At 33.6% G+C, this 13280-nt stretch overlaps 1 protein-coding gene and 1 pseudogene across 1 annotated transcript; both read right to left on the bottom strand.

The window, feature by feature from the left end:
* Nucleotides 1-3702: 3702 nt before the first annotated feature.
* Nucleotides 3703-4641, bottom strand: LOC147912631 (olfactory receptor 5J3-like; annotated as a pseudogene).
* Nucleotides 4642-10994: 6353 nt separating this feature from the next.
* On the bottom strand, nucleotides 10995-11945 carry LOC147912630 (olfactory receptor 5J3-like). Its single transcript, XM_087423290.1, has one exon. The coding sequence runs from the start codon at nucleotides 11931-11933 to the stop codon at nucleotides 10995-10997; it is 939 nt and encodes a 312-aa protein (XP_087279416.1). The 5' UTR covers nucleotides 11934-11945.
* Between the last annotated feature and the right edge of the window lie 1335 nt (nucleotides 11946-13280).

Below are 13280 nucleotides of genomic sequence, written 5' to 3'. Positions count from 1 at the left end.
CAGGTTTATGACCAGACAACCAGAAGAGAAAACATTGTGCAATATTCACCAAGTTCACCATTAATTTTTGGCATACAATTATATTTGCCTCATCTGCAATTCTGTATCCCATGAACTGTCATTATAATGACTTGAATCTGTTATTGTTGTTGTTGCTGCTGCTGCTGCTGTTAGCACAGAGCTCTGTTTCCTATATAATGGACCCCTATTAATATTATGAAAAAAAATTGGTGATTTTGATGACAATTCTGGGTATTGTGTATATTACATTCCATTGATAGGATAAAAATAAGAACCAAATTAATAAAGTAATTGTTTATATGCCTTCTTGAGAATTAAAATCTAATTTTTTAGCTCAAATCTAGATTCGTATTAGGATTAGTTTTGTTCTTAGTGTATTTCTAAAGCAGTCCCATGACAAAGGATTGTCTTCTGAAATCTAGTGTGTTAAACAGTCTTCTTATACCAGCATCTCTTCCTCAGACTTATATCATAAAGGAATTGGTCAATTAGCATCTCAGATCTCTTGAGATTTGTATCTTAATTGAACCCCAAGGTCTATTCCTAATTTGGGAATACATCTCCAATGGAAACCTGCAGAAATACACATTCCTTACTTTTGTGTATTTCAGTTTAAATGGCCATAGACATAATAAAAATGTAATTGATGTGGCATTAAAAACAATGTTTATTTTGGGGCCGGCCTGGTGGCATAGCAGTTAAGTGCACACGCTCTGCTTCAGCCGCCCAAGGGGTGGCATGTTCAAATCCCGGGTGCTCACCAACGCACCGCTTGCCAAGCCATGTTATGCTGCCATCTCATATAAAGTAGAGGAAGATGGGCATGGACGTTAGTTAGCTAAGGGCTGATCTTCCTCACACACACAAAATCACTCACATGCCATCAAATTAGATTAAGTTACTGGTTTGATTTAAAAAAGCATAAAAATCTTTTCAGAAAGAGGATCATCATAAAGTGCAGAAGCAGATGAAGCAAACTGCAGAGAAATCTTTGCTTCACCAGGGTCCTTTAGTGATTGTTGGAGAGAATATCTCTGAATATAAATAAGATCTTGCTAGATCTGAGTTTTTTGTTGTCCTCTTATATATCTGCCTAAAACTATTGTGAAAATTCACTCTACCAATTTATAGCTTGAGTAAGAATTATTTAAAGACATCTCGTGGTTTTAATGGTATTCCTACACAATATCTCTATCTGTAATTTTGTAATATTTCAGAATGACGATTTCTTTTGATGTTACCCCTTATATTTGATTCAATATGCTTTTGTTTTCTTGATTTTGGTCCAGTGACCATGTTCTCAAGTTCATTTTTGAGTAAAAAGAATAGAGAAACCCTATGTTCTCAAATTTTTTCTCATGAAATCAAGTCATAATTTGAGGAGAAAAGAACATGATCACTCGTATCTTTATTAATTTTCACATTATTAGTTTTGACTTTTTCTCACAATCTTGAGATTTTATTACAGTACATTCATTATTTATTTATGTCTATTAGGTTAAAATAACTAAACTTTTAAGTAAATATAATTACATTGGTGAAACAATTAGGTTTTACGTAAGTCTTTTGGAAAGTAGTTTAGCAAAGTATCAAAATAACAATATTTACATGTGTTTTACCAAAGAATTTCATTATTAGAAATTTATTGAGATGAAAACAATTAGAAAAATGTAGTGTTATATGCAGACTTTACCATTATGCTATAAATTACTTTGTAAGACATTAAAACCTAATGTATTAACACCAGGAGATGGATGCTTTGGTGGCCCTTATGTAGATTTAAATTTTAGTCTGTGACTGTGAGATATCATTCAGAAAACTGCTTGTCATGTCCTAAGGACTCTTTTATTAAATGATAATACTAGTTTTGCTTTTAAAACTTACTTATAACAATAGCAATGATTACTTATTTTTTGGAAAAGCATAGCTGTTGTGGTGATATGCAGTTAAAATATTTGACAATGGGATTTTTCTGGAAGAAAATATGGGCTGTATAGAGACAATGAAATAAAATTTGCTTTAACACATTTTGTTACATATTTACATAAATTTAATTGTCAAGTAATAAGAAAAAAAGTCCATAGATATAAATTTTAACATATAAGATTTATTGCTATGAGCTAAATATTATTCTATTTAATAGATATAAACATTCTTTTCACAAACTCAAAACCATTGTTCACTACATATTGCAGAGGTGTCATTTAGCAAAGGCTGTGTTTGCTTTCTTAACAATTGTGATGATAACAACGGTGTTGGACTGGGCTTTTGATGCATGTCTGAGTGAGCAGAGCAAGAAACACTATACGGAATGATGAACATAAGCAAAATGGGGTTCTAATGGTCATTTTGTGTAAAAAAAATTATTAGCATTCTTAAATGACTGTACTGTTTTATGGAAGTTTCCTAAAGGCTGATATTTAGCAAATTCCAAGGTACTCTGATACAATAGAATATCTTTGCATTACTGTTTTGGCATTTCTGTTAAACAATTGGTACAAATGGAGTCGTCATAAAAAGAAGCCCTTCTGTGCCTGTGGAATTATTTTTTAAAGGTAAATATTCAAATTTTAACAGTTCTAATCAAAGATGGCAAACAAAACACATACAGAAGAGTCTATTGTTTGTGTAAAATGGGAGGAGGCCTGTGTGCAAGTACATGAATATATGTGTGTTTGAATTCTACCTCTCAAGTGTTGATGTTGTCTTATTTTGGGTAAACTTTTAACGCCATTGATCCTTTGTTTCTTCATCTGTAAAATGGGTCAGCTCTTCCAGCATTGTAAAGGAGAAGGAAGAATGAATTTATTCTCTGTAATCAATTCTCGAGTTATGTGTGCATGTGTTTCTGTATGCATGTTTGTGTCATTGTCCCTACTGGTTCTACTATATCCTTTATCAGAACTGAAGATCCTATTTTATAATTAACCAATCCTTAGAATATGGAGTCAATTTATTATATAGGAAGTTAGTAGAGATTCAAAATAATAGTTTGGGAATTGAAAGGATCCAAATTATACAATGACATAAAATTATTTCAAATGGAAAACAGTTGAGATTCAATAGATGCAGAAAGAGGCTTTTTCAGAAATTCCCTTATCTAACTAAAGGCAGAAACTTCTGCAAGTGAGGCTGCCATAAATCCTCTCTCCCCGGGGAGTTTTGCCTGCCGGGAAGAAGACAACGAGGACCCCTTGCACCTGCATAAACAAATAATATCACAAAATTTCTTATCTTCCATTTGTTTCCTTAAAAGCCCATTTGTTCTTCCCATAGAAGCCTTTCCTCCCTCTCCCTTTCCCTTTTGAAATTAGGTATATAAACCTCATCTCTAATTACTGCGCAAACCACTTTTTTTGTGCACTCTCATATACATGTGAAAAGACTTTGTCTACTCTCTTGTTCATCTGTCTTTTGTCAGTTTCATTCACAGGACCTAAGAGGGTAGAGGAAAATTGCTCCCTCTCCAACAGAAGGTATTGCATATATATGTATGTATATGCACACACAAACATATTATTATATTATTACCCAAATCCAATAATGAATATATCTTTGCACATAAGCTGCTTTGAAAACACCATCGTTCTTTTCTCCAACAAGTTCCACAGGTATTTAACAATGTACCTGCCTGTAGCATCAATAAATATTCCTTAAATATTTCAGCTTGAAAATTCATGGTCACTGAGCAAATATTTTTCTTATAATAATTCTTTTCATTGCTTCTTTGGATTCCGTGTTTCTCACACTATATGTCAGAAGATTTAATATCGGCAGCAAAAGGGTATAAAACATGGACAGGATTTTGGCTCTCCCCTGTGGGTAGCCAGAGCTGGTTTCCAGGTAAGTAAATATCACTGTTCCATAGACAAGAGTCACTACCATTAGGTGAGAGGCATATGTAGAGAGGGCTTTATATCTGCTCCTTGTAGAGCCTGTCTTCAGGATAGTGAGAAGAATTCCCAGGTAGGAACAAACCACTATCAGAAAGGTAGTCACTGATATGGTTCCAGAAAGGACAGTAAATAAAACCTGACTGTACTGGGTGTCAGAACAGGAAAGTTAAAAGAGCAAAGGGATATCACAGAAATAATGGTTAATGACATTGGGCCCACAGAAGGACAGACTGAGTAAGCCCCTCAGGTGGGTGAGTGAGTTGGCACAACCTAGTAGGTAGGAAGCACTCACCAGGTGGATGCAGAACCTGGGGGTCACGAGACCTTTGTAATGAAGTGGACAGCAAATGGCAACATACCGATCATATGCCATTGCAGCCAGAAGGAGGCATTCGGTGGCCAGAAGCATGCTGACAAAGGAATACTGAAGGAGGCAGCCATGATAGCAGATGACTTTCTGTCCTGATATGTAGTTCGCCAGCATTTTAGGAATAAAGACTGAGGAATAGCAGAAATCCAAGAAAGCCAACTGGCTAAGGAAAAAGTATTTGGGGGAATAGAGCTGGGCTCTGACCAGGATTATTGTGATAATCCAAATGCTGCCCACCACAATCAAGAGACAGATCAAGAGAAACAACACAAAAAGAACAGTACTCAGTTCAGGGTCATCAGTCAGCCCCAGGAGGATGAATTCGGTTATCACACTGACATTTCTCTCAGCCATTTATGTGTTTCCCCTCTGAGGGATCTGCAGGGAACAGGAGGAAAAAGAAAATAACCAAAGAGTACGGCTTGACTATGTGAATTCAATCTACTAAAATCTATAGAAAACTGCACAGTTTTAATTAATAATAATAATCTACAGTAAAGCCAATTCTTGCAAGTATGAAAAGTTAGCCTGGTACAAAACTTTAGTTGGATCAGAGTCTCACCGGGGGATATAAACTGGCATTATGCACCACATAAGAACTCCTGGGGAGATTAAAATCCCATTCAAGAGCCCTAATAGGAATGTCTGTTTAACAGAGAGAATTCAGGAGACGGGTCCTGGATAACAGTCTATTCCAGATTCCAGAACACAAGGCAGGAACCTTGTATTTTAAGGAAATACGTAGCTTATCAAAGAACAAAAAAAATTCAGTATTTAACAGGTAAATTTTTGAAACATCTAGCAAAATTATTCTCTATGACATCATTTTAACTTAGACAAATCACACACATGACACATTAATAAAAATAAACAAATGAGTAGAACCTATAAGCATATATATAATATCATCTAATAAAATTTATATATTATCCATTAAAATGGAAAATGAGAATTAGGGGTATCTAGAATGAAGAATGAAATAAATTCAAACATTTTCTATCATAACAGCATTACTTATTTGTTAAAACTCACTTGTTCTAGAAGTCATTCTTTGCTACTCCAACAGATATTTATCACTTCATTCTCTAATTTCCCAATATTTATTATCCAACGGTTTGTATTAGTCTATATCAGACTTTTTTTCATTAAGATGGAATCAGAAAACTTTTTCAATATGTTTTAATCCTTGAAGTTAAACAGTCTCAAATCTAATTTCAAGGACAATGCATATGCTTTGGGCCCATTAGATCACATATGGATCTGGCTTTTTATCGGGGAAAAGTTAGATCATTAAATTAATTTTTTTTAGGCTTTATCATATAACTCAGAATACAGGAAAAGTAAAGTTCTGATATCTAATATATTGGGGAAACACTTTGTTAAATAACTTTTAAGGAAAGCTTTCTTTAATGCAGGACTTATAGGAATACATAATACACTACTATGCTTTGGGAGCTTCCAATAAGATAAATCAATATACAACGTTTCAAATTAATTTGACAACTGAATCTATTTTCCCTGAACATTAATGAATATTCTACAATTCATGCTTTGGGAATAATATTTCCCTGATATTGAATAAAGAATGAGAAAGACATGGGATTGGATCTTTACCCTTCAGCTGTGATTTCATGTCTAACTCTTAATTTCCTAGCCTAACTATTAGTTTTATCTATAAACCTTCTTCAAGAGGTAGCTATGAGAATTAAATAAGAAAATATGTGAAAATTGTCTGACATGCCATAGATAGTCTCTAAATGTTTGCTGTATCTTCAAAGTAAAACAAGTAAAATAAATAGAGATTGGACTTTCTGTTGACATATGGGACAAATGACTTTTGGTTCAAGTACTTTCTGGATCTTTGCTTTTTTTGGTTTAGTTTTGTTTAGTTAACTTTGCCTTGATTGACTTCATTTTTAAACAAACCATTTGTTACTTTGAAGATGATTTCTTCTTATTTCACTGATTTCATATTGGTTTCTTTAATTTTCATTTAATGAATAATAATTTTCATCTGGACTGGTTTCATGCCTGTTATTTTTTTTTTGGCTATAAAGTCAGTCATATATAATAAGAGACCAGAAAAATCTCCACTCTTTTCCTCAGATTTAACAAAATTCAACAGTTTGTAAAAATCAACTTAAATTTTAAAGAACTTCTTTAAATTCCCTCTTGCAATTTACATAATTATATGTACACAATTATATCAAGCTTTAAATATAGCTACTTGAGAAAATATGGAATAAACTCACTAATTATTTCAAGTGAGCTAGCAGATTTGGTAATGCTCTAATTCTCATTCGCTTATCTCAATGATTGCACTTGATTTCAGGCAGATGATCTTTCTTCACAGTCCACTGACAGCAAGTATTAAGAGTTAATGTTTTTGAAAAATGCAAAAGGCATTTATAATTCCTCTGTTAGAACACATAAATATAACCCCTACCTGGTGCTGAGAGGAAACTTGGCCCTTTCTCTTAGTTTCCTGACTGTGTTTATATTTGGCCCAAGGTCTTTGGAGGAAGAATCCCCAGTGATTCTGTGAACACCGGGTTTCATTAAAACAGCTATAGAGGACTGGGGTAAGTAAGGCCCCAGCACTATCTTTCCAAATTGTAGCAATTCACATACTTGGTCATTTCTCAGTTTTAGAGAGAATTATTTCATATGTTTTTCTATCACCTTTAAGGTTCTACAAGGAAAAAGTGAATTATTAAAAATGAACTCCACTGGTGTTTATAATTATGATTTGCATAATTTAACTATACATACGTATTAGACTTTTTTTTAATTTTATTTATTTTTTTTCCCCAAAGCCCCAGTAGATAGTTGCATGTCATAGCTGCACATCCTTCTAGTTGCTGTTGTTTGTTTGTTTTTAAACAGTGCTAAGTTCCATTTGTTGATGACCATGTGCTTCCATAAATACATTATTATTGGTAGTAATCATGGAAAATATACACATATTTCAAGGTGAGATAACTCAAAAGAAGTGGAAGCCATTACTAAATAAACCTCAAGATTTTGTGTGTGTGTGTGTTTTCATACATTAGATTGCTTTTTAATATTAGGGGTAATTTAGTCAATTAAGACACTAAGATAAATATCAGGTTTAACATTTTTGTCACTATATTGGCTCACCATAAAAATAATTTTTAGAAATACTAGGTAGGCTGATACTTGGACAATGGAATGGAAAATATAAAAGAAAATAAACACAGGGTGAAATGGTAAGCTAAATATAAAAAAGGGGAGGGGCAAATAAGAATAAATGTCACCAAGATAGGTCAAATGCAACCAAACCAACAAACACAACTGCGCCAGAATGAGGTGGTGAAAATTTGCAGTGATTTTAAAATGAAGCAATAGTGAAAACTGACTAACACACAGGGAATATTATAATTAATTTTATTAACAAGAATTTTTCTTTGGCAACCAAATGTTGAAGAAGATCATAGTTGGAATGGTTTATATTTATGAAATGCCTAGTATGTTCCAGTCACTTCACAACTATTATCTCTAATTATTGTGTGATTTTATTTATTTAAATATTCTGATTCATATGATTCACACTATAGGTGGCCAAAAATAATTAAAGAAATTTTCCAAGTTTGTGCTTTAGGAAGTGGTAGGAAAATAATTTTAATACAATGATTGTCTGATGTAAAAATCTGCATTCCTTTTACTATTTATTCCATGCAGCCTTATAATGTTGGCAAACTAAGGAGTGAACAAAATAATGATGGAATTTGAAACCATACTACATGAAGAAAAGTGGAAAAGATAGGAAATCTCTAATGTGAAAAAAATTAGACTCAGGGTGGTATTCTAGCAAAACTGAACATCTGAGGAGACTAAGAACGAAGAGAGATAATCTACGAATTCTAAGACTTTATAAGACATATCTAAAAGTACTTGATATAAGCTCTAAAGAGAGAAATACATCTTGCTTAAATTGACAAGTCATTATTTCATTGCTAAGATTTAATAAATCCTGGTTCTGTAGGGGAAGGTAGACAACCAATAGTCAGAGCATTTTTAAAGAGTATTCTCTATCAGATTAGGGTTTAGATGGGATGGCTATATGATCCTTAGATGTCCACGTTTGAATTTGTACACAAGCCACATTTGACCAAGGACAACTGAATATTGTTGTCAAGGCTGGAGTCCATGTAATCACTATGTGCTCACAGCAGAAGGCCATATCTCAAATCTTAGGAACATCAATTCACTGCATAGGCTTGTGGGTCTCTTAATAAGTACCAGACATGACTATGACGCAGATGTAGCCATGCCCAGTCCCAGTGATGCCAGCAACTTATTTTATTGCTGAGATAGGTCAATTTCCAAATTGCAAACTGCAAAGATACACACATGAAATAAAAAATTAACACATACTTGATAGAGATTCCCCGAGGACTAAGAGGAAAGTTATGTGAGATAAACATCTACTGAGTCCTGATTTCTCCAAGCGTTGATGTTGAACAATAACCAATTTTATGTATGAGGTGAAGGGATTGGAGCTACAAGCGCCCAGTCTCAAAATTGTTTTCCTAATATTTTACATGACAATTTATGGAATAGCATTAGATATTTAATTGATGAAGTCCTCATCTATCTCCTATTGATGAATTATATCTACCATTTAAGAACACTTGGAATCTACTTAACTCATTTACTTTCAGAATATATGTATATATAGCATATATATGGTATATTATTCATTTTCCAATCTACATCTTAGAAATCCTCCACACAACTTTCCATTTACCTCAGAATTTTAGGAGAGGCATTTTTTTTTCTCATTTAAGCATCCAGTTCCTGCTTATAGTATAATATAGTAGCCATTTGCTAGGATGAGTTGAAGGTCAGTACTAGAAAAAAACAAAAATCACTTTTTTCCATAAAATAACCCACCTCCCACACATAAACATTCAGTAAACTGTGCTATTTTATCCGCATCTTGGGAGGCCAGCTCCTTCTTTCATAGAGTGTATATTGTAACAGAATTTGTAAAAAAAAAATTATCAACAGTTCAATGTATTTTTCTTGAGTTTCAATTATCTTGCCTGTATATCATTCCTTGTGTTTCATACTCTAGGATATAAGATATTGAATGCTCTTAAAAAATGGTAAAGAACTATACAAAACTAATTTTACTTATTATCATTCTTATTTTATTTTTAATTTTATTCTGAAAATGAAAAAACTTTCATACATGAATGCCTCATACATAAATGTCACATATAGGTAGCCTTCAAATAATACATTAAATGATCTTGGAAAATCATGAAGGGCCATACATGTTATATGCTTTTCTTGGTGTTGGTGGTAAAGGATTTGTTATTATTCTTTCATTCTGAAAGGTAAACTTTCATATGGATTTCTTTGCATGAATGTGTAATATAATAAGCATTTTAATTTGCTACCTTCATTTTTTTCACATTCTAATTTTCTATCGTCACAGATATTTGAGCCATTCATTTACATTGTTTTGGCTGTCATAGAGAGGAAGAAGCAAAAGTTTAGTCCAGCCTGCCATGTAAAAACATGAATTAATATTTATGGAGCATTCTACTGTCTCATTATGCTGCTTAGCCTAGTTTCCTATAGTGATTTCTGTATTTAAAACAACTTCCAAAAAATAATCCTAATTTTATTTTTAAATGAAGATATTCTCTAGAATAGTGATTTTTTTTTCCAGATAGGAGAGTTACAGCAATTTAGGGAAAAGAGATCACTATAGAAGAATCAGTACTTATGGGCCTGATTCTATCATTACGCACCTGTACATAGAATTTGAATCAAAGGGAAAATAATTGACTTCACATGTTTTCCCACCTAGAACACATGGCATAGGTATTCTCATACCTAGAACACCTTCAGTGAATTTTTTGTTTAATGTCCAGAGAAGATGTTGGAAGATTCTTAAAGGAAAGAGGGAAATGAGTCTGATTATTAATGATTCTGTAATTACCTTGGAGACATCCTTTCTAAACATGAAGTAAAATTCTGAGTATTGGTGGCCCTTCCATGTCAAGTGATAATAAAACTGTGGCCTTCCACCCTGTTCAATTTCATGTGTAGTAATGGAAACTGAGTCCAGGAACAAGGAAATGGTTTAGACTAAACACTGTGGGTAGAAAGGTCATCTAGAACCGAGTTTTCTTTTTGACTATTTTTGAGTGTTTACATTTATTTTGAAAAATATCTGATTATAAATAATCCATGCTAATTTCAGGAACATGTGTCTGTCAGTTTTATTGGATAATTCAAATGCCATCACTTTTTGCTTTAAAAATGTACTTCTTTGTGCTCAATAGAGAGACTGAGTTAAGAGATATTTTATTATTTATGAATTTTATGTTCGTATCTATTTGTGTATGTTTGTGTGTATATGTATCTATCTATCTATCTATCTATCTATCTATATATATTAATTTCTACCCATACATAGAAATGAAAATGTCAACAATTGTCCAGAAGTAACTAATCTGGATCTTGGTATGATTTTTAGGTTAGTTTACAAAATAACCAGCCATATGTACTACGATATTTTAGTCTTCTAGACCTTTTTCTTCCACTGTGAAACAGGAATTACATAAACTCTGAGATTCCTTCAGGATCAAAGTTTTAATAAATTCATATAGATATCGTTATTCAAAGCACTTGTTTGTCTACTGTTTTGGGGCACATATGGTGTGACACTAACAAGGACTATATTTCATTTCCACAGCACTTTTCACTGCATCCTTCATGTCCTTGTTTCTTAGGCTGTAAATCAATGAGTTTAACATAGGAATCACCAGGGTGTAAAGCACAGATACCACCTTTTCTTGTTCTAGGGAATATTGGAAGCTTGGTTGAATGTAACTAAAGCTTACAGAGCCATAGAACAAAGTCACAGCCATTAGATGTGAAGCACATGTGGAGAAGGCTTTGTGTCTACCTGCTGCCAAGCGGATCCTCAGAACAGCAGCAACGATGAAGATGTAGGAGATCAGCACAGTCAAGAAGGTGATCATGGCAATAATGCCAGTGAAGATTAAAAGCAACAATTCATTCATGGAGGTGTCAGAACATGACAGGTTCAGCAGTGGGGGAAGGTCACAGAAGAAATGACTGATGACATTTGGCCCACAGAAAGACAATTTCACCAAACCAATTGTGTGTGTCAAAGAGTTCATTAAGCCTCCTACACATGATCCAATGACCAGAACAACACAGACTGTTTTAGTCATAGCCATTGTATAAAGTAAAGGGTTCACAATGGCCATATAGCGGTCATAAGCCATTGGTGCCAGCAAGAAGCCCTCAGTGGTAAGGAGTGACACGAATAAAAAATATTGTACAATGCATGCAGAGAATGAGATTGTCTTCTGTTCAACAAAGAAGTTCAGCAGCATTTTGGGTGCAAAGACTGAAGAATTGCAGGCATCAACAAATGACAGACAGCTAAGGAAATAATACATGGGTGATTGGAGTTTCGGGGTTGTTTGGATGAGAAAGATCATTCCTAGATTCCCCACCAAGGAAACAGTATAGATCAGCAGGAACAACACGAAGAGCACCACTTTCAATTCAGCATGATCTGTTAATCCCAAAAGGATAAACTCAGTGACTGATGTGCAATTAACACAATCCATTTGTTTGTTTTTCTTGATACCTGTTAATGATGAGGAGATTGGAATAAATTGAGAATAATCATGTTGCACCATCAAGACTACTTGGAATCCCTAACTACTTGTGCAACTTGAGTTATTCACTTCTCTGCTCTGGTTGTTTTATCTATAAAAGTGAAAATTTTAACTAAGAAAATGTCTGTTCTCTTCAAATACTGTTTATTTGCCTGTGCCATAAGGACTTTACATGAGTGAAAAATGAAAACATTAGGGTCTTTGCCTCAGGGTGTGTTCAAAATGCTGGTCTTAGTGTGAAGAAAAAACCCTAAGTGAATTTCATTCTAAAATCTGTAAAGAAAAGTCCCGTTTATAAAGCGTAATAACTGAAGTTGAGAATTTAACCTGAGGTACCATTGAAGCTCTCTTTTAAACTTCTCACTGGGGATTTCACAGTAGCTAATGTTCAATATATGAAGATATAAGAATAAACTGTACTGTGGCATTTAATCCTGAGATATTCCTCTTACACATTTATGTTTAGTTCTTACTTCACATTTTTTAACTCGAGTGTGATGAAAGGCAAGGTTCTAACATCCAAAATCTCTGGAGTCATCCTTAGAAAACAGCCAGAGGCATTCGCTTCTGAGTAGAGTGCCCACTGGGCATAAGGGAGAGGGCACTCTGAGCTGGAATATGAAACATGGTGAACAGCAACTTAGAATTGGCCTTTTATGTGCAATAGAAATACCTCACTCAGGACACTCAGGAAACAGTCTTTATACTTTTTCTCAGAAAAGGCAAAGCAAATCTATAAAATAAAGCAAACCTATAAAACATACAGATTCTTCTTCACAATGTTTTGAGTTTTTTTGATGTTGCAGCATGTTTCTTAGATTACGCAATGTATTTTTTACTTAATCAACACATATTTGTTGATTATTACTACATTTTATCTAAAAATTTAACTGTCTTTTCACATTTACATAAAAAATAAAAATAAATGTTTTAAACAGCTCACAATACTATAGCCTTATCTCTACAGAATAAAGGATGATGTTTATAGCAGCTTCATCATCCTTTCACTTGGGAGACACTTGTTTCTTGAATCCAGTAGGTAAAATTCAGAAAATAACAACATTACAAGATTATAGAAATAGTAAGAAACAAGGAGATATCTATGTTAGATCTAGAATATCTACACTGACAGGTGAGTAATCCTTATGGGAATATGTATTTATGACAGGGTTGCAATTCATCCTTTAGGAAAAAATACTCCAAATGAGTTAAAACATTGATTTTTTTCATTGTTTCAGTAGAAGTTGCATAATGATTTAGATGTTAATATAGAAAAAGAGTTTGAAGAGTAGGATA

Source organism: Ceratotherium simum, chromosome 34, assembly GCF_057802395.1.
Source record: "Ceratotherium simum simum isolate JZ-2026a chromosome 34, ASM5780239v1, whole genome shotgun sequence".
NCBI lineage: Eukaryota > Metazoa > Chordata > Mammalia > Perissodactyla > Rhinocerotidae > Ceratotherium > Ceratotherium simum.
Note: the sequence above shows the minus strand (reverse complement) of the source record. Positions and strands in the feature narration are given on the sequence as shown.

What these genes read in the sequence shown, in the direction of transcription:
- LOC147912630 (XM_087423290.1), bottom strand. Translation starts at nt 11,933, where the DNA reads ATGGATTGTGTTAATTGCACATCAGTCACTGAGTTTATCCTTTTGGGA.